Raw genomic sequence first — 20,303 nt, 5'->3', positions numbered from 1 at the left:
CTGCTGAAAATTTCATTTTTTTCTCATGTCAAGAAGTATTGACAGCAAGAATATTGATATAATTCCAAGTAAATGACTATTACTTTTCTTAATCTAAACAATTTTGTTGCTTTAAACATAATCTCCCATCTTACATGATGTGTTTCCTTTCAGACATTAACAGTTTTTGCTTTTTTATTTGTCATGTTTTCTGAACTTCATGTGATATGTAGGGGGAAAAGTGACTCCTCCCATATATCTCTGCATTCTGAGCATCAAACTACATGAGAAGATGCTCTGTGGCAGGTATTTCTCTCCAGCTTCTAAAATAGAGGTCTAAATAATAGAAAAAACATTATTGTAATGTTTTACTCTAGTCTTTAATTACCACTCCATATGCTGATAACACATTATTGTAGCAGACATGGTGATTATTTAATAAAATATTTTAAAATCATCACTTTTGTAGTATTTGCAGCCAAAATATTATGGCATTGTATATTGCTGCCGAGGCATCTGCCCAGATGTAAAAGCAGAACTTTTTCTAACTGCAAGCTAACTAAAAAAATCCTCCAAAGAGCTACAGATGTCAATTACTGAAATGCTTTCTTCTTATTGTTTTTCTCACTTTCAGTAGTCTATGACTGTGTAATTGACAATGAAGAAGAAAAATGCTTGAGTTGGTTTGGATTTGTATTGTAGAGAAAAAAGTTATCTCTGAGAGAACCAATTATAACTCTATCAGGATTGGTTTAAACCAGTAAAAAAAAATAAAGAGCACAGAAGATCAGACTTCTGTATCACTGAAAGAAAATGTCACATCCATCCATTGTAATTAAAGTGCAGAGAAGATTTATCAGTGGGATTGAATGGCCATCCATTGGTTGATTCCTTTCTTGAAGACCCATGCACTGCAATTTGTCATGGCTTCAAGCCTGCAGTTTCTCACCACAGGATAAACTAAGCAAATATGCAAGTTTTTGAAAGAAGTGACAATATTTTCAGTCATTCATATTTTGGTGAGAAGCTCAACAGGAAGTCTGTCCTTGAGATTCCACCTCACTGTGCACATTGCACACCTGCCTCTTAGCTGCACATGCCATCAACAACTGCTTTTCTTTCTAAAAAGCTGAAGTTCATGCTTCCTGTCTTCACTTTTTTCAAGGCATAAGCCACACACCATCTGTGCACGTTCCATTGAAATGCTCTGACTTCTGTCAAGCTAAACCCAAGCATCCCTTCATAGCAGTACAGTATTGCGTGTTGACACTTAGTGGGATTCATCCTGGAAGGCAGGAGAAAGTTTTGTCAGAAAAAGAGAAATTTTAGAATGTGTGAAAAGAACTCAAAAGTATCCATTGCCCGTGAAGAGTTGCTTAACTTTCTATGAATAGTAAATGTGGCAATTTCCTGCATCTTGTTACTTTAAATTGGCAAGACCAAGCTCGCATTGATGGAACTGTTCACTTGTTCTGCAGTGGGAAGTGTTAGCAATTATTTCTTAATTATTGGTGTCAATATTGCATTTTATCCAGGATGCTAAACACAGCACTTCATCTGTGGGTGTGCACGTGCTGTGCATCTGCTTTGAAGTGAAATCTTGTTCTTTCTGTATTTTGTGTACAGAGCTGTAATTATCCCTTGCAGTGTTCCAGTTAGTTTACCTGCACATAAATAGTGGGGAGGAGAATCTTAAAATGTGAAGAATGTGAGACTGTTGATTTATAGCAGATTATGCCTGTATCAAATATGAGAAGAGAAAAAATAGGAGCAGGAGATCTGAATGTTGCCTTCAGGTAGAATCACATCTACTTAGAAGCTATCTCAGGTTTCTATGAACTGCTAGCAGACTTTTACTGTGCCTGTTTAACGATGATGATGGGAAATGTTTGGAGACCTGAAGATGTGGATCGGTTCCTGATGTGATTTAGTTCAATTTATTGGAGTTTGACTTGGATAAAATCATCCTTTATTGAAAAAGTGCAATGAAATATAAACTGTCAATGACTATTTAACTACAACTTCTTCAGAGAGCTTTATTCTATCCTCTGGGAAATAGAAGAATAAATAAAATATGATATGATAGACCTCCTTGCAAATTTTAGGATAAGTTCTTGTTAATCTTTGCAGTCAATTTCTTGTCTTAGAAATAAATAAATAAAGCATGAAACTCAAAGCTACATGTGGATAAGGTTTGGCTGAATAAAATCCCAGGAGACTTTGGTCTTACTTGGGTTTGTTAAGAAGTGAGTAATTTGCCATACTTGAAAAAAGGTTGATTTAGCTGAACTGCTGTCATATAAAGCAGAGGTGGATGGAGTCTAATCTGAACAAGCGTGTCCCAAAGAAGACTATTTGTGTAATGTCCCAGTTCCTCCCCCTCCTCCTGAATGGCTTGGACATGTGCCAGTGAAGAGCTTAAGAACAAATAAAACAGGCAAGCAAGATAATCTAAGCTTTATCTTGGATCTGGGAAAAGAAAGGAAACAGCAATTGGATGGATTATTAAAATAAGAAGAATCATTTATCTGATTGTCCAGGTGGCCTTTGGGATGGAAGCAACAGTATTGCACTCCTGGTTTCCCTGCACCAGTATCCACAGGAGAGACCAGGACAGGAGGAAAAGACAAATTGAAGGACACAGAGGAAAAACAGTGTCACAGGTTTCCAGCAGTAGCATTGCCATACATACCTGTTACCTTGCTTTCAGCAAGCTTTCTGGCTCACTGCTGTGGTCATGGAAAGGTTACGAAGCTGAGGCATGGTGGCATACGTGGACCTGTCCATCTTACACTCCTAAATACAGTTGTAAAAGAACTGGAGATAAAAGTCAGCTTTTAAACTCAGATGTATAATAGCTGTTTCTACTACTTTTTGTGGTAATGGAAGGAATGAAAATTTTTCTTCAATGGAGGGTTGCATGGGAGGGTAACCTGCTCTTTTCCTGGACAGCTCAGGAAAAGTTAGTTACTGTTCAGTTTAAACTGGCTTGTACAAATGCCTGTCACGTGCTGTGCAAGAGAAACTAATTTCCTCTAAAAGAACCTAAATGTGAATTTCCCTGATGGTTACAAAATAAATTAAAAAAAAAAATTTAAAAGTGCCTGTTCCATGTGAGGAGGGTAGTAAATTGATATCTGCAAAAGTCAGCTTCTCCTTATCCTTCACAAGAGGAGACACGGCAGCAGAGGAAGCTGAAGAACTGACTGCTTTACTGTGCCTCTGCACCTCTCTGTCTGCCCCCCATCCTTAGTACCCTCATTTTAGAAAGGATGAAGACTCACATGTACTTCCAGGAGCAATAAAATAACTTTCAGACTGCTGGCACATTGGCTGTAGTTTTTTGGAATTGCTAAAGACTACTTGAGCTAATGTTTTATCAGCATTTACAACCTGCTCTGGTAGCTGTTCCTGCTGGGCTGTTGTTTCTACTCTGCTCCATGCCCCTGGCTTTCTCAGCCTCTGCCTGCGTTCTCCTGCACACACAGTTGCCCACAGCAACGCCCCTGTGAAAAGGCCCCCAGTGCTGTCATCCTCCCCTGGAGGACAGGACAGGAGCTCTGACAGTGCCAGCCGCAGCACTGGCAGAGCTCAGCTCTCTGGGCCTTCCCTGGCAAGCAGGAGTGAAGCAAACATGCCTCCAGAAAGCAAGAGTTTCCAGGAATGAGAGGATGGCATATCCAGCACCAAAAGCATTTGATGAATCACTTACCTACTAGGAGCTGGTGGAAACACCCTGTCCCTGATGTTCTTCAGAGTCAGTGCTGCGCCCGTTGTCCCAAACTCCTTCCACACCCAGAACCACCCCTCTCTTACATCATCCTTCTTCTTGTGGGATTGTGCAATTAGCTGGATCAAGACTGAACTAGTTAAAAATACTCTGACAAAAGGTTCATTTTTAAACTGGAAGAGAGTAGGTTTAGATTTGGTATTAGGAAGAAATTTGTTGCTGTGAGGGTGGTGAGGCACTGGAACGTGTTGCTCAGAGATTGTGGATGGCCCATCCCAGGAAATGTTTTTGGAGTTTTTTAAAGTTGCATTTTCTAATGTACCAAAAGTAATATACTGTAAGCATTGATGTTTTCAGTAAACCTGAGGTGACCAACATCCCTGAAAAAAAAAATCCCATGTGCTAAATGGGCTGCAAAGCAAATGGTGTCTTTGCCTGAATCATCAGAGATCTCCTCAGACACAATGGTTCCAAGGTAAAATGGCAAAGTCTTAAACTGAAATTGTGAATGTTTTGTAGAAAGACAAGAGTGGAAGAACTGCACATCCTCTTCCTCACAAGCTCCAAGGCCTCAGCTGTGGCAAGACATGTAGGAGGTAATCTACAGAGCACTCTGTGTTTTCATAATTGAGTTGTGAATAAAACTGAAATACATGTAGTCATGGTTATTTTGTGTTGAAGAGAAATATGTACCCTAATAATGTGGGGAGAAAATACAGTAATTTGTCATTCAAGCTATTTATTTTTAGTCATAGAATCTTGTTCTGAAATTTAAATTGACATGCAGTAAAGTAAATCTGGTTTGCTAATATCCCTTAATAATTTCATGAGAACAGATTGGTTCTCACATCAAAACTTGTTTGGGAGGAGGTACCCAAAAATTCAATCATGTGCATGATGTCAGTTAGCCCAGCCTCCCTCATGTCTTTGGTTTTTATTGTGTCAGTAAGTATGTCATGTTTAATCTCTGTGAAATGCTGGAAGCTCATTAATGAGATGTTCCTAAGAAGTTTCATAGTAGTTATTTTCTAATATACATGCTTTATTAAGTAATGAAGCACAGTAAAAAGGATTTTCTAAGCCTGAATTTTTGTTAAGGAACTCAACAGAAATATGACATCTAACCCAAAATGCAAGGATAAGATGGGAGGAAGGACAGAATGTGCAGCAGAGCTGGAATAACAGAAATCCTGACAGAGCAAGCAGGGAAGCAAGGTTCCCATAAAAACTAAAAAAATCCCAGCAAAGCCAGACCAATGGTCCCCTAGTACCCTAGCCATTCCAACAGCAGCAGGAGGTGATGCCATGTGGGGATGCAAGCCTGGTCAAAGTCATCAGTCCATTCCGCTTGTACACCCTCAGCATGCACAGTCATTGGATGTGGATGTTAGAAGGTATCTTCTCTGCTTGTGGACCCTTTTGTCCAGCAGCAGGTCTTTTTCAAGTTTACTAGACATGGAAATGGAAATTAATACGACTTCCAATAAGCTCAGCTGCTCAGTGAAGGTCTAACCAGACACAATAATCCATGGGCTGCACCCCTACCCGGATTTGGGAACGAGGTGAAGGTATTGCTAGACCTTCTGCACTGCCAAAATCTGTGTGGGGTATGTGGTAATGACTCACAGGTGGTCAAGCAGCTGGACCAGTTCCTGAGGTACTTCTTGAATCCAGGTGTCAGGGGTTTTGTGAGTTCTGTTTTCAGTAGAAGGTCTGCTAAGACATCTTCACTTTAAACATTATGTTGGCAGATGTGAGTCTTGTAAATGGATGTTGAAAAGGTCCTGATATTGAAAACTGCAGATCAGAGGATAGAAGGAAGAGAGCATGAATTGGCTGTTACATACACATGAAACAGCTGCCATTGCTAGCCAAATGTTGTTCAAGTATATTCACTTCTTCTGTTTGGTGACACCTTATCATTGGTGTTATATGGGCAGTAACAGATCTTACACAAAAGAAAACTTTTTTGGGATGGTAGGGCATCTTCATATCTTCACCTGTCAGTGCCCATTCACTCAGATGGATGGGGTTTAATTTGCTGTTCACTCATGAAAACATCTTCATTCTTTTTTCCCTGAACTATGCATGCTCTACCAGAATAGCCATTAAATGTTCAAAGGAGGAGGGATTTTGTTTGATTTTGCACTAGATACTTTAAATGCTGTTTAATACTGGACAATATTGGGTGCTTTATTTCTTAATCAGAAGGATTTATTATTTCATAGAATCACTGAATGATTTGGGTTGGAAATGATCTTTAAGTTCACCTAGTTCCAATCCCCCTGCCATGGGCAAGAACAGTTTTCACTAGATCAGGTTGCTCAAAGCCCCATCCAGCCTGGCCCTGAATATTTCCAGGAATGGGGAGCCCACAACTTCTCTGGGTAATCTGTCCAGGGTCTCACCACCCTTAGAGTAAAGCATTTCTTCCTAATATCTAGTATAAATCTGTTCTCTTTCAGTTTGAGGCCTTTCTTCCATGTCCTATCCCTATATTCCCTTTTGAAAAGTCCCTCTCCAGCTTTCCTGTAGGCCCCCTTTAGGTACTGGGAGGTGCTGTAAGGTCTCCTCAGAACCTTATTTCTCCAGGCTGAACCACCCCAACTCTCTCATCCTTTTTTCCCAGAAGCGGTGTTCCAGCCCAGTGATCAACGTAATGGCTCTCCTCTGGGCTCATTCCATCAGGTCCATGTCTTTCTTGTGTGGGGACCACAGAGCTGGACACAGCATTCCAGGCGGGCTCTCACAAGAGCAGAGAGGCAGAAACACCTCCCTCAACCTGCTGGTTACACATCTTTTAATGCAGCCTGGGATCTGGTTGCCTTTCTCGACTGCAAGCACACGTCACCGGGTCATGTGGAGCTTTTAATCCACAAACACCACCAGGTCTTTCTCCCCAGGGTTCATCTCCATCCATTCTCTGCCCAGGCTGTATTTGTGCTTGGGATCCCTCTGACCTGCACAGGTCCTTGCACTAGGCCTTGTTGAACTTCATGAAGTTTGCAGAGATCCCCCTCTCAAGTGGTCATTTGAATTACCTAAAGCTTGTCATTCCAGTTCTTCTGTTAGGAGAACTATTAGCAATGATTTTGAAAAAGATAAATCATAAAGCCATAAAGATATCAAGAGTATATTAAAACAAATTTTAGCAAGCCCAGACATACATCTGGTAAAGAATGCTACTGTCATATTTGTAAGCAAAAGAAAACTCTTGGGGCTGCAAAACAGCTGGTGGGTGGTTTTATGTTCTTGCTAGTTTCTCTTTAACCATTTCTTAGAAAACATTCATTGTGACACTTGAAAAGCAAAATTTTATTCGAAGTCAAACTTTAAAATCACATCTTTAAATATATACAAATATATATATATTCACACGCTTATAAATACACTGAGTTTGCATGTGTTCCCAAAGGTCCTGGAAGGTAGCAATACAGCACACAGCAAAATATGGCATCACCAGGTCAACCATGGTTGACCACCAGATTTCATTAAAGTATCAGGACCCCAGGAGCTCTAATAGCCTTGATGAAGCCAAGTACTTTGGAATAATTACTAGCCAATTTTTTTAATCCTTTTTTTATTTCACAAAATACTTTTGTACTGGACCATCTAATTTGGTCATTCAACATTCTTATGTTAATACATGCTTAAGTCGTGTTATACTCCTGACAACAGTCTGGTGTGGTTTTGGTTTTAGGGTTTTTTCCTATCTTTTTCACCTGTGGGAGTTTGGCAGCTGTGGTCTGCCCATGCTGCTGAAAAAGGGTTAATTTTTCTCTGTCTGCATCATTCTTCATCGTATGTGTTGAGAATTTTTTCAAAACTTCACATAAAAGCATAATCTTTTCCTCTTCATTTAAAACTCATTTGGAGAATGTGACTGATTTCTCTACCTGTTAGAAAAGTCGCTGTGACTTTGAAAGCATTAATTTCTTCAGCTCCTGTCTAAATGATTTTTTTTCTGTATAGTTCAAAAACCTTTCTTTCACAAGTCTGATAGACTCTGTCTCTTCAAGTACTTCACTAACAGTTTTTATTTTAGAAGAGAATCCTTTGTGGCATAGGGTTTTCTACCTATTTTTCAGTACGTACATTATATGCTGTCTCAAAGCACTCTTGCCTTTTCATGTATGGCAAACTGTTTTGGACTTAGCTTCCAGGAAGCCATTATAGAGAGACAAAAGACAGCACAGACTCCTAGTGCAGAAAGGACTTGATAAATGGCCTCAAAACTTTCAGATTTCTTTTCACACAGTTAGCCACTGGACACTTAGAGTCCTCAGAAATCCTATTATTTAATTATGTTCTTCTTTTCCAAAGCAAAATATGCTGTTCAGCTGGGGAATAAGTACTGTGAACTATGAGGTTAGAAGCCTTTAAACCCATTACTAGTTCAAGTGGCATCTTCAAAACTTCTAGAAAGAGCCAGGACTTTATTTTGTCATTTTTTCAGGGGTTTTAAAATTTACAAGTAGATTGTATTTGGAGTAAATTGGGCATTTTTTCTTCCTCTGGAAGAATACTCAATGAATTAAAGCGGCAATACAACTGTGGTTTTGGATAAACATATTTAGTAAAAGCTTTCTCAGCTTCAGTATTTTCATAAGCAGAGCGTGAAAAACAATTTAATTAAATTTAGTTATTTGGCTGATCAGCATTAACAGTATCAAGTAAACCAGGCCACATCTGTGAAAAGGGTATTTACAAAACTGAGTGTTGTATATAAGCTGCCAGCCACTGAACCTTCCTGCTTCTGTGTTTAACAGCTTCCCAAACACTGGGAAAAGCTATCTTCCAAAATAATCTGAAATCTCTAGGATGATTCTTGTGATAAATGTCTCTTTGTGCATTTTAAAATGTGTTTCCTTCTTTAAAAACTAGTGTTTGAAAAGATGGACCTTTCTGAAGTCCCTGTTCCTTAGCATGAAGGCCAGGACATGGCCTTCAGACTTCAATAAAATGAGCAGCACACTGTGCTGCACTCCAGAGTGCGTGTGACTTCTTAGAAGTTCAGCCAGGCATTTCACCCACAAGTTTTTACTCTTATATTTTTCAGCCTTATCATTTCCATTCAGGGATTGTCATCAGAGAAGGGCTCACTTTCCCTGGAGGCTCTCAAAAATTTTGTTGGAAATAGTAGCTGCAGATACCTCTGGGCAGAGAGGAGAGCTTCTCTAGAATGGCTTGCACTCCCAACAGCAGTGCAGGGATTGCTCACAAAACAAAAGCTGTTAATTCAGTTAACCCACTTACAGAGAAAAATCGCATAAAGCAGAGAGAAAGTAAAGAAAGATCTCTGGAAATAAATAATTTAATTAAAGATCTTTAAATAAAGATGTCAGAATCTATTATGGGCCATTTAAGCTTTAATCAAAAGTGTTTCAGAAACAGTTTCACAATTTTACCTCTGAAAGGATTCACTGCAGTTTTATCTTTGCATGTATGAACATTTCTGTTTCCAGACATCATTAAGGTATTATTTTTATTTGCACAAATCTATAAATATCTGACTGGAAACCAGAGATCCCTGTTAACCTCCAGATTAATTCCCATCTGACTGGGCACCTACCATGCAAGGGAGGCCCTGCTGAGCAAGGGGGCTGGACTGGCCAGTCTCCAGACGTCCCTTCCTACCTTAGCCACTGTCTGATTTTGGGATGCCCGCAGTCCATCACTTGTTCAGTTATATCAGAAAATGCCTAGCTCTGTAACTTTTAACTACTCCTTAGCATCTTGCTATAATCTCAGAATCTCATTCAGTTCTCCCCGCCTCTGCATGCCTGTCCTGTCCTTGTTTAACTGTTTGTGTGGGTGAGGCAAATGCTGAGACACTGAATATGCACAGAGAGCAGGACTGATCATCACCCAGATAGGTGAGAAGAGATTCAGCCCTTGAAATAGCTATTGTGTTGTGGGTGTTTTTACATTTGCCATGGCACAACACTTAGACAGCAAGCCAAAGTTACCGTGGAGGATTTGGAGTAGCAGAGTGCTGAGCCTCCCTGTCATATTTTACAAATGACCTCCCTGTTCTACATAAATGTTTGGACCTGTTAAAATCATGTGAGTAGGCTTGATCACTGAATTTATGCTTGTCTTACAGACATTTGCCTTTAGAGCTGTCACTAAAAGAGCATCTCTGGCCTCACAGGAAGGCCAAGGACTCTAGCAAGTCCTTTTACACTTTGAAAAAGCCAGACATTTCAAAAGCAAAGGCACACACCTTGCTGTTGTGGGGATAGAAGCCAGCACATGGTTTCAGCAATGACTTACTCTTTTCGCTGAGCCAAAATTCGCTGTGCTTTCTACCATTGTCACATCTCTTTGATTTTTTTGGCCTTCGTTATGGTATCTTAAGTTTGTCTTGATATTTTTGCACCTGGTGCCAAAAATGGGTTTTTTTGGTAGGTGATATAGTCTTTGGAGAAGCCCAGCATTACTTGGGTTGAGCGACCTGGTCTGGAAGAAGGTGTCCCTGGCCATGACAGGGGGGCTGGATGAGATGATCTTATAAGGCCCCTCCCAACCTAGACTGTTCAGTAAATCTATGATTGCTTGAAAAAATTTTCCCCAAGTGTCCATCCATCAGCGCCTCCCACCCCAGAATAAATGTTTGCTTTCAAAATGTAAAAAAACCGGAGAGATAGCCTTTGTCCTCTTCGTAACTCCTGGCTCTTGAGACACAGATTAATGGATAAAAAATTCAGAGTTAATAAAACCAAAGTTGAAGTTTATCATCATATGCTCATCACAACCACTCTCAGATTTGTCATTTCTTCATAAGCAGTTGTCCAATGATGAATATTCACTGAAATCTCTGATAATGTTGTCTGTCATCATCTGCCAGTTTTTTAAATTTTAATTACAATGTTAATATCTGCTTCTGCTTTTATATGGAATATTTCAAAATCCTCATTACACACAATACCAACAGCCTTTTCTATATGGTGTGACCTCACGGGCTTTGCTTCATATTTGTAGTCCCTGCAGCACCTGCTTGAGTACTATGATTTTTTTCCTTTATTCCTAACTTTTTTGGGGCTTTCTGTCAGTCTCCAAGAAACTAAAGTGGTATCTGTACTAGTCTTATGCCATGGTCTTTTGATCTATCTTTTAGTTTGATGTATCCAAGCATCAGGCCAAACTAATTTTCTGGATGAGGTTTTTATTTCCTGGGAAGTAGAGATGCTGAGGCCCTTGGCACGTGGTGGTTCTGGTAGCAATGGCTACCAAACTTCCTCTCTGACATCCAGATAAGGCTTGAAATTGGTTAGGAAAATGTAATCGCACACAAACACACCTGCACATATACTCTTTCTTCAACTTATCAAAAATAAGTTCTTATCTGTGTCCAACTTTCTTACAGTCTGTAATACTGCAGATTTATTTTTCTTTACTTTTCTGAGCCTAATACTCACAGCTGAGATATTTTTGCTTCAGTTGAAGTGACATTGTTGCTTAAAATTGTTGGTATATAAAGCCAGGGAAGAGCTTGAATTTTACAAAATCTCCTGTACTGAGATGCTGCTAAGAGTATGTCCCCAAGCTCAGGTTACCAAGAGGATTCAGGCAGGTACCACTTGTCTTTTTTTTCCCTGAGGGGCCCAAAAAGCCTGCCTTATTTCCCATAGTTTTACCCCTAAAGAGAGAAGAAATGCTGAAAATTTATTCTAGAGAAAAGCTGTATGTGTCAGGAATAAAGTAACAATAAGCAATTTTAAACTAACTTTTGAAAATTCTTGAAATATAGGCAACTTTATATGATTTAAAAAGGAAAATCTTAGAGTAGATGAACTTATAGCTTAATGAGTACACAGTATTATGTTCCTATTCCATGACAGTTGGGGTTATTATGTTTACACAGACTGAAGGACTGCAAACAAACCCTTGAAACAGTGTTAATTAGATTCACGCTTCAGATAAACTATTATCCTGCCAAGATGAATTATGGTTTGAAGTTACTGCTATTTGTTAGTAAGGTAGACTATTCAACAGAAAAGAAATGTTTCTATTCAACAAAAAACAAGGTTTCTATATATGTATATATATCTGATGCAGATGTAATTTTGTATATTTTTCAGTTATGAACCTTGTCCACAGAACTACCATTCATCAGTATTACTGTACCCATACCAAGGCAGAAGCTGATAAGCACATTTAAGCACAGGATTTCAGGTTGTCTTGGAGCCAGGCACAAGTGCCTTTTCATACAACATACTAAAAGGAAAATATGATTGAATATTAAATACAAAAGATGTACTTAATATTCAAGGTACACTATTTAATTAGATAAAATTTTATGTTTTAAAGCTAAATAAAAGCCTTTAAATGACTGTTCACGAGTTATGAAGTTTGAAAATAGTAATAAGATGTTTCAAAACTGAACTTTGTTTTATCCCTATAGTAACACAAGAGCTGTACAGAGGTACAGATCTATCTATGGGTGATGGAAAGGCACTAGACCTAGCATCTCCAGCATCAAAAACTACATAAAAATTATAAACAGAAACATGAAGGTAGGCATAAAACATTTATAGATTGAATTTATGATCACACAGCAGCTGTAATAAGGCTGTGTACATTTCTTATAGAAGACCTTGTGTGAACTTTAAATAAAATATAACCTTAACTATATAAAACAGAATGGCAAGGTTTCCATAATTTACCTTATGTGAAAATCTTGCAATAATGAAAATTACAGTTATATATTCTTTAAGGACTACACAGACATGATAACAGAGTTGTCAAGAAGATGTCTATTGAAATTGATTTTATGATGACATTGCTCATTTGATGTTGTCCCTTTAGCATTCCTTCTGCTTATGTCTTTTAGATTTCTTAACATTGGAAGCTTTTCTTAAGGTAGGTTTCTGTTCAAGGCAGGACATGCAGTTTCCATATGTGAGATGAGAGAAGGGCAGTAACAGGCATCCAGCTCTCCAGAGAGGGTTTAACAATGACTCTCTGTGAGCTGAACTTTGCTGTGTTAAATAGAGACATTGCCTCACACACTAACACAAAACCAGTTTTTCTTATGCCTTCCAGAACAAATCAGTGCAAGCACAAGGTTTTTCTATTTCTAGCCTTGAAGTCCAATTCACACACTTGGTGTGACACCAACCTGCACCTGTGTCACAGGGTTGGGTTTACAGAAGCCAGAGGGCAAGAAATGTTGTGCCCAATCTCTTACACAAGGCTCTCATCCCGGTGATGGCACAGACTGATCACGGCATCCATGCAGTCCTCAAATCATTATCTCCAGCCAGCCTTTCAGCCTCCCTGAAACAGTGTCCAGAGTGCTGTCTGTCAGCACTCTGTGATGAGTCTCCAAACAAGTTAGAGAGGGAAAAAGATCTTATATATGTACTGTTTCATCAACACATCCTACACCATTAGTTCCAGCATCAGTGTTTGTGCTTTTGGAATGGACTGAACCCTGCCAGGAGGTCTGCAGGAGGTTACATCCCTCTCATCCTGCCTGTGCATGGCACAGCAGGTGCACTCTGACACAGATGGAAGCAGCTGCAGCAGCACTCAGGGCAGGTCCTAGGTCTCCAAGCAGCTGAGCACTCATCACAGCAGTCTGCAGTTATGACTCAGCTCAAGTAGCCCTGGAGACATTTCCAGGTTTTACAGCTCTGGAGTGCTGGAGATGCTGGGCAGGAGGTGCAGAGGTTGCTCAGACAGACAAATCTGGAAACAGAAGAGCATAGAGCACAAAGGAATGCTGTTATAGCCATGTATCCCTGCCTCCCTGGGCAGGATGAGTCTTTTCCCACCACTTAGCCATCTGCTCGAGAAAACAGCATTAGCAATTAAATAAATGGTACCACATCCCAGACTGTCCTGATAAAATATTTTTTTGTCAAATAATTTTTCCATTAAAGGAAAGTTTCATGGCTAGCTCATTCTCACTTCCTCATAAGAGACAAGATCAAGATGTTGAACATGCATGGATTTATGTCTCACCAGCCAGCTGCACAGTTCAGATGCTGATCATCCACTGATGGGAAATGAGGTGCTTGCATGCATGTGTGTGTGTGTGCTTTTCTGCATAGACTTAGCAAAATCAACAGCACTAAAGATATTTTTTCATATCAGAAATTGGACCTAAGCGCAGGTTTGTTACCATCAGGTAGCTGTGACAGCACCATGCCTGCTTCCATCAATGTGGCCTCTCATAGAGTGGAAGTCTTCACAGAAATGAGTCTTTTTCTTCTCTTTCTGGAAAGAAGGACTTAATGTCCTCCTTCCTTTCTGGAACAGGACACTTTTACAAGCTTGCTGACATAGCAGTGTCACGAGAGCAGAGATGTGACAAGATTTGAGAGTCCTTTAGCTGTTCTTACAGGAGTCTCTACAGGGGAGAATTACTCCAGCAGAAGTAGTTTTGTCAGGAGTACTTATCCTGCTCAGAGAGCACCAGAGGTGATTATCATGGCAGAGGTGAATTTTGCCAAAGTATTGGTGTCTGCACACTCTTGGAACAGTGCAAAGTACAGGACATTTTCTCAACTAAGCCTTTGAAGTACAGCTTCTGTTAGGGTTGTTTCTTCTCTCTCTTTTAGAAGCACAAAACATCCTTATGTAGAAAGTTCAGTACAGAATGTGTCTGAAAAAAGAGGGTCAGCATCTTTGCAGGTATCTAAGTCTTCCTGTATTTCTCTTTACTAGTTACTGTTTTCTTGATTTTTTTCTTCCACTACAGTTGAAACTCTTTGTCCTATTTAGTTTGGTTCACACCTATCATGAACCTCGATTATTATCCATTGTCTGTTTCACTGGAAATTCATCATTTCCCCAATGAGTGTTTAAACTGAACTGACAGAGAAAAAGAAATATAAACTACATTAGGAGTACAGACACAACATCACAAAGAGCTCTCATTGTAGGCTAAACTGGAACCTGTCTTGTGTTGGTATTTATATTTCTAACAACTCAATGACTCATTGTTGCCCCCTCTTTCTACCTACTTCCTCTTTGTGGGGAGGGCAGGAGCAATGAACTGCACACATTCAGAAAAGAAATGAGACCTATCAGAAAAGAGAGATATTTTTCAGAACAATAAAAAGACCCGATTGCATGATCTAAAATTAACTGTGAAATCTCTATGTCTGTCCCAGTCTCCCTACTCAGAAACTATTTGGGGCGCCCGGGGCTTCATTCTTGAGGGATTAGGACTGATGAACTATTTCTCATACTTTTTCATGGCACCAGTTGCACCAGGAAATGAAGTTATAATTAATGTAACCTGTGAATGTCAGGACATCCAGAATTAAAACATAAAATGCCAAACCATGTGTCACCAGGCAGAGGGAGATGAGTGTGGATAATGACCCATGAGAAACACTTACAGCAGCTGGTAGCACTGGAGCAGTTTGCAGCAGAGAAGATGAAATTACCTAATATTGGCCTAGAATAGGCAGTTGATGCCTTTTTCCTCTTGTTTGATTTCAATATAATCTTTTTACTGTTAGATGGAGATTAATACTTGCTTGATGTTATTCACTGTTTGCTGTTGGAGGATTCTGCTTTAGGAGAACTTCCTGTTGGACCTCAGTCCTTCTTATGAAACTGGCTATTGATAAGAATTACAGCTGCTCACTTTTCTCCATTTATACCCAGTACTTCAAGAAATAATGGCACGTGATTATATTATACTGTTGCTGTGATTTCCCTTTTTAGTTGTTTTTTTTAATATATCTACACAATATAACCTGAACACACAGGTGAATTTTAGAGTGCTTTGCAGTACCAGACTTCATAACAGAAATTTTGCTGCCAAAACAAAATCTAAAGATTTGTTTTCCATAGGAGGTGTGCAGTACTTAGAAAAATTTTGCTGACTCTACTTGGAATTCAATTTCCTCCAGCTTCTAATAAAGTAGATCTGCTACAGAGAAATTCAGAATTAATATGAATATTTACAAAAAACGACAGAATTCTTGCTCAAGCAATAGGCGAAAAAAACAAACCACAATATTTGGAGGAAAATTGAAGCTTCAGGAATGTACTTGGTCAGTTCAGCTGAATATTAAGAAAGATCACACTAATTTATAGAAGTCAATGGATCATGGGACAGAGGTAAATCAGTATTATACTGATTTCAAAATAAGATCCTGAAATTTTTACTAAGAATGCTGCCTTCATTGCTGGGCTGGTGAAGTTAGGATTTGTCATGCATTTCTATCAATAGTGATTATCTAATGCCATATTTGCAGACATGTCTAACAAATTGATTGAAACTCTTTTTATTACCTTAAAAACATTTTATTTTCCCAACCCAGAATGATCTGATTTCCACTTGATTAACTATAATCTCAATTGCTACTTGAAACAGTGCTTTCGAGAAACGTCAAGCAGCTTGTAAAATAAAAATCACTAAACTAAGTGATTTTCTCCTAAACTAAGTGATCAGCATTCTCTCCTATCATAAAATCACCAGCATTTTTTTCCCGCAGTTGTGTCTTTTTTTTCTTCATCACAAGAAGCAATTTTGTACTTTCAAATAGTCTCCAAGTGTCAGCCGCTGCTTTTATTTCCTCTTTCATATGATTTCATAATTTCATTTTGTATTTGCTTCCCAATCTGCAATGTAACTTCTTGCTCTTTCGCTGTTGGGCTCGATGGGTCACATTGGTGCTCTAATTGCTCGCTAAGTCATGTATTCATAAGTCACCATGATTCCCTGGAATGCCTATTGAATGCCTTTGTAAAGCCTTTGCTAGTGTGTAGCAGGACAAACCCAGCAACAAAATCCAGTCAGCTAAAGAAACAGCCTGAGGAGTTCAGGCTCTGGCCATGATGCCAGAGGCAGGATCCCGAGAGGGACCTGTGGAAAGCAGCTCAAAGACATAGAAGTGCCTCTGGGAGTGTGAGCCTTTCTCTTTCCAGGGCATTTGCTTTATGCTGTAGGGGATGCCTGCTAGTCCCAAAATGCTGTTCACCCTGCACCAGGGACTCCCTGCCTTTCCATCTCTGCCCAGCCTACAGCTGCTTCCATTCTCAAGGAACAGGCTGGGGCAGGGACATGGCAGCCCCTCACTTCCCTCCCCACAGCTTCTTTGGGCAGATCTCACCAGCTGCTGAGATTCCTCTTGTCCATTGTTTTTTTGTGTCTGTCCACAGGGTGGAGGTCATGACTTGCATTTAAGCCAGCCTGCACCAAAAATAAGCATTAAAAACTACAATTATAGAGGGATCAAGCCATGGAACAAAAAGGGAGGATGGAAAACAAGAGGAAATATTTGAGTGCCCAGGGCAACAACAGGAAAAAGTTCTTGTCGTGAAGAATGTTTTGTCTGTGGTTTGTCACTTGTCATGTTGTTTTCCACACCACAGAGCTGCAGTCCAGCTCTCCCTAGCACAGAAATTTAATGAGGAGGCTGGAGCCTCCTGTAGGACCACTTGGTGTTAGATTGTGGATGCAGGCAGAAGTGCAGTGCAGACCCTGGAGAGCCCAGGCTTGGAGCTCTTGTTAGTGGGGCTCAAGCTGGAGGGCTCAGAGTAAGGGCTGGCACTTCACAGTGTGAGGCAGGGCCAGTGTTAGAGAGGAATCTGCGCTGGCAGCAGGTTGCCAGTGAAGGGAAGAGAGGTGCAGTTTGGCACTGTTGGAAACAGGTCTTTTCACACTGCTCTCTTCTTGTCTTTGAGTACGCGTGTGTCATACTGACTGTATTTTCCTTTGTTTCTCAGAGCCTGATGTGTTATTTCAGCATTGGCATCTCATAGTTACAAAGATAAATAAAAAATCCTGTGATTTTTCTGTCCTGTCGACAAAAATGCTTTTGCTTAGTTGGTCAGTTATGCAGTCCTTTAATAATCTTAATAAAACACCAGCAAAGATTTGTCATGAGCATTACTCCAATTTGCTCAGTGATGTTCTGGACACCTTTTTATTCTTTAGTAATATCTTTTTAAAGCAAGATTGTCTTATCAACAGCTTTAACCAAAACAAAATTATTATTTTCAGGCTTTACAATGAGAAATATTTGAGAGTAGACTGAAGCACCTCTGGCCTGAGAAATCCCATTACAGAGAATCAGAGCAGAGGAGACTTTTGATAAGATCCACATGCAGACTTGAGCTATGGAGTGGGACACAGAGAAATAGAAAAATTTCAGCAATGCTGATTTATAAAGAGGTTGATAATGAGTGACAGACAGCCAAGTAAGATGCAGGGCATCTTTAACTCCTACTGGGATGCTCATGATAATCTTGTCAGGGGCTGTAACCTGGTGTGTGCTCCCAGCCCGGGCTTCCACAGCCAGGCTACAGTGGGTGCTGAGTGCTGGGTGATATGCTGCCTGCACTACCACCAGGAGTCAAGTGAACCTCAGAAATTTCACCTTGTGTTCCAAAGATTTGGTGCAGATGGATCTCTGGAAGGCAAGAGCCACCCCTGGGACAGAGCCATGGTGGAGAAAAGCATCAGACAGAAGAAAGCAGCTGCAATAACCCCAAAGCCTGGAAGCAGTCCAAAGCACAAAGAGAGAAAGAGTGAACCTAGCAACCAAACCAAAATTCAGGCCTCCTCTAAATTCTCTTTTCCTGTCCATGTGTTTTGTTCTGCTTTTTGTTTCATTCTGGTTCTGGAGGAAATGCTGGCACGTGTTTCTTCCCCTTACAGCTCAGACTTAGTCAAGCACAAGTGGGTGACATCTGGGGAGAATGTATTTTTTCTCAAAACTGAGCTGTACCACAAGGATTTGCTACCAGTTCATCCATTTTGCACATGATGGAAGTCCTAACATGGTACCTACAGGTTTATTTTTTTTAACTGTTCCTTTTTGTCTTCCAGGGTTTGGTATGACCACCCCAGCCACCATTGGAGGCAAAATTTTTCTGATCTTTTACGGCCTTATAGGATGTGCAGGGACCATTTTGTTCTTTAACCTGTTCCTGGAGCGCTTGATCACTGTCATAGCCTACGTCATGAAGTCCTGCCACGAGAGACAGCTGAGGAGGAAAGGGGTTCTCCCTCACAACGGCCGCCGGGGCTCGGGGAGCTCCGAGGTGGACAGCCTGGCGGGCTGGAAGCCCTCTGTGTACTATGTAATGCTGATTTTATGTGTAGCATCCCTCATCATTTCCTGCTGTGCCTCTGCAATGTACACACCGATTGAAGGGTGGAGTTATTTTGACTCACTTTACTTCTGCTTTGTGGCCTTCAGCACCATTGGTTTTGGTGATCTGGTCAGTAGCCAGAACGTCAGGTATGAGAGCCAGGGTCTTTACCGCTTTGGCAACTTTGTCTTCATACTCATGGGGGTGTGCTGCATCTATTCCTTATTTAATGTGATCTCTATTGTCATCAAGCAGTCCATAAACTGGATATTAAAAAAATTGGCCTGCAAGTGCTGCCACAGGTGCCAAAGAAGATTATTTCGTTCACGGAGGAATGTGGTGATGCCAGGAAATGTGCGCAGCCGGAGGAACATCTCCATCGAGACTGACGGCGTCAATGAGAGCGACACGGACGGACGCCGTCTGTCAGGGGAGATGATCTCCATGAAAGACTTCCTGGCCTCCAATAAAGTCTCACTGGCCATCATGCAGAAACAGCTGTCAGAAACTGCTAATGGGTATCCAAGGCAAATGAGCTCTAACTCGAAGCAAAATGGATTCTCTAGTGGGGTTGGAGCCCTGGCAATTATGAATAACAGACTGGCAGAGACAAGTGTGGATAGGTAAAATAAGGACAGTAATAGCAGTGAAAGAATGTGAACCATTTCAACAGGTATTGAAACAACGTGAATCAAGTGAAATAGCTAGGGAGAGAGAACCACCTGAGAGTGGGATCATGTGGAGGGCATGCCTCCTGATGGAAGACCTCTTGACTTTTTGGGGGGCTGTCACTTAATGTTTTTGCATTGTACCCATCCCAGCTCCTCAAGCAGGTTACTGCAGGAGGATTTTAATTTAGCCTTCAGATAAAATTTCTGTGTCCTGTTCTTCTCCATTATGTGACATACAGATTTCAGGATAAGAAATCCGTGGGATGAGAAGAAACCAAGTGTGTCTACTGAACACATTCTTAATTCAGAGATTGTTTAGAGCTCTCTGTCTCACTCTCATCATGCCTGTTTCCTGGAAGTGACTTATCTGAGACCAAAAGATGAATCAGCCTTTGTGATATTGCAGATCTAATTTAATGGAAAATAGTATGAAAGTTGGTAGGTATATTCTGGAGCTATTATAGTGTGAATGGGGAGAGAATTTTGCCTTTAAAATTTATTTAGTCTTTCCTATAATAGGATACTGTCAAAAGTGATAGAATAAAAACTTATCCTACTTTTGTTTTCTTCATTTTCAAAACATGATTTTTTCCAAGGATACTTTTTCTTCTAGAGTTGAATCACTGTGGCTTTCTGCTTCAAAAATGTCAAATTAAATTGAAAATTGACATACTGATGAGTGGTATGAATTATTCCACAATAGCAATCAAGGACTTTCCAAATTTCTGTTCATATTTGCCTCAATTGTGACTGAAGCATCAGCATCTGTAATGCAACTAGTAACTGAGTTTACACAACAGGCTTTAGTATGCAATTAGATTGCTATGCCAGCATCCAATGTTATTATAAATGAC

At 40.2% G+C, this 20,303-nt stretch overlaps 1 protein-coding gene across 1 annotated transcript in view; it reads left to right on the top strand.

Moving 5' to 3' along the window:
* The window catches only part of KCNK13 (potassium two pore domain channel subfamily K member 13), a 46,432-nt gene extending 26,391 nt beyond the window's left edge, over nucleotides 1–20,041 (top strand). The window contains exon 4 of the mRNA XM_031064493.1: nucleotides 18,513–20,041. Coding sequence (XP_030920353.1) covers nucleotides 18,513–19,405 — 893 coding nt within the window. The 3' untranslated portion in view covers nucleotides 19,406–20,041. The remainder of the gene's footprint in view (nucleotides 1–18,512) is intronic.
* Nucleotides 20,042–20,303: the final 262 nt, after the last annotated feature.

This window comes from Geospiza fortis, unplaced genomic scaffold (assembly GCF_000277835.1).
Source record: "Geospiza fortis unplaced genomic scaffold, GeoFor_1.0 scaffold54, whole genome shotgun sequence".
Classification (NCBI taxonomy): domain Eukaryota; kingdom Metazoa; phylum Chordata; class Aves; order Passeriformes; family Thraupidae; genus Geospiza; species Geospiza fortis.
The sequence above is the reverse complement of the archived record's forward strand: the minus strand, read 5'-3'. Positions and strand labels throughout refer to the sequence as shown.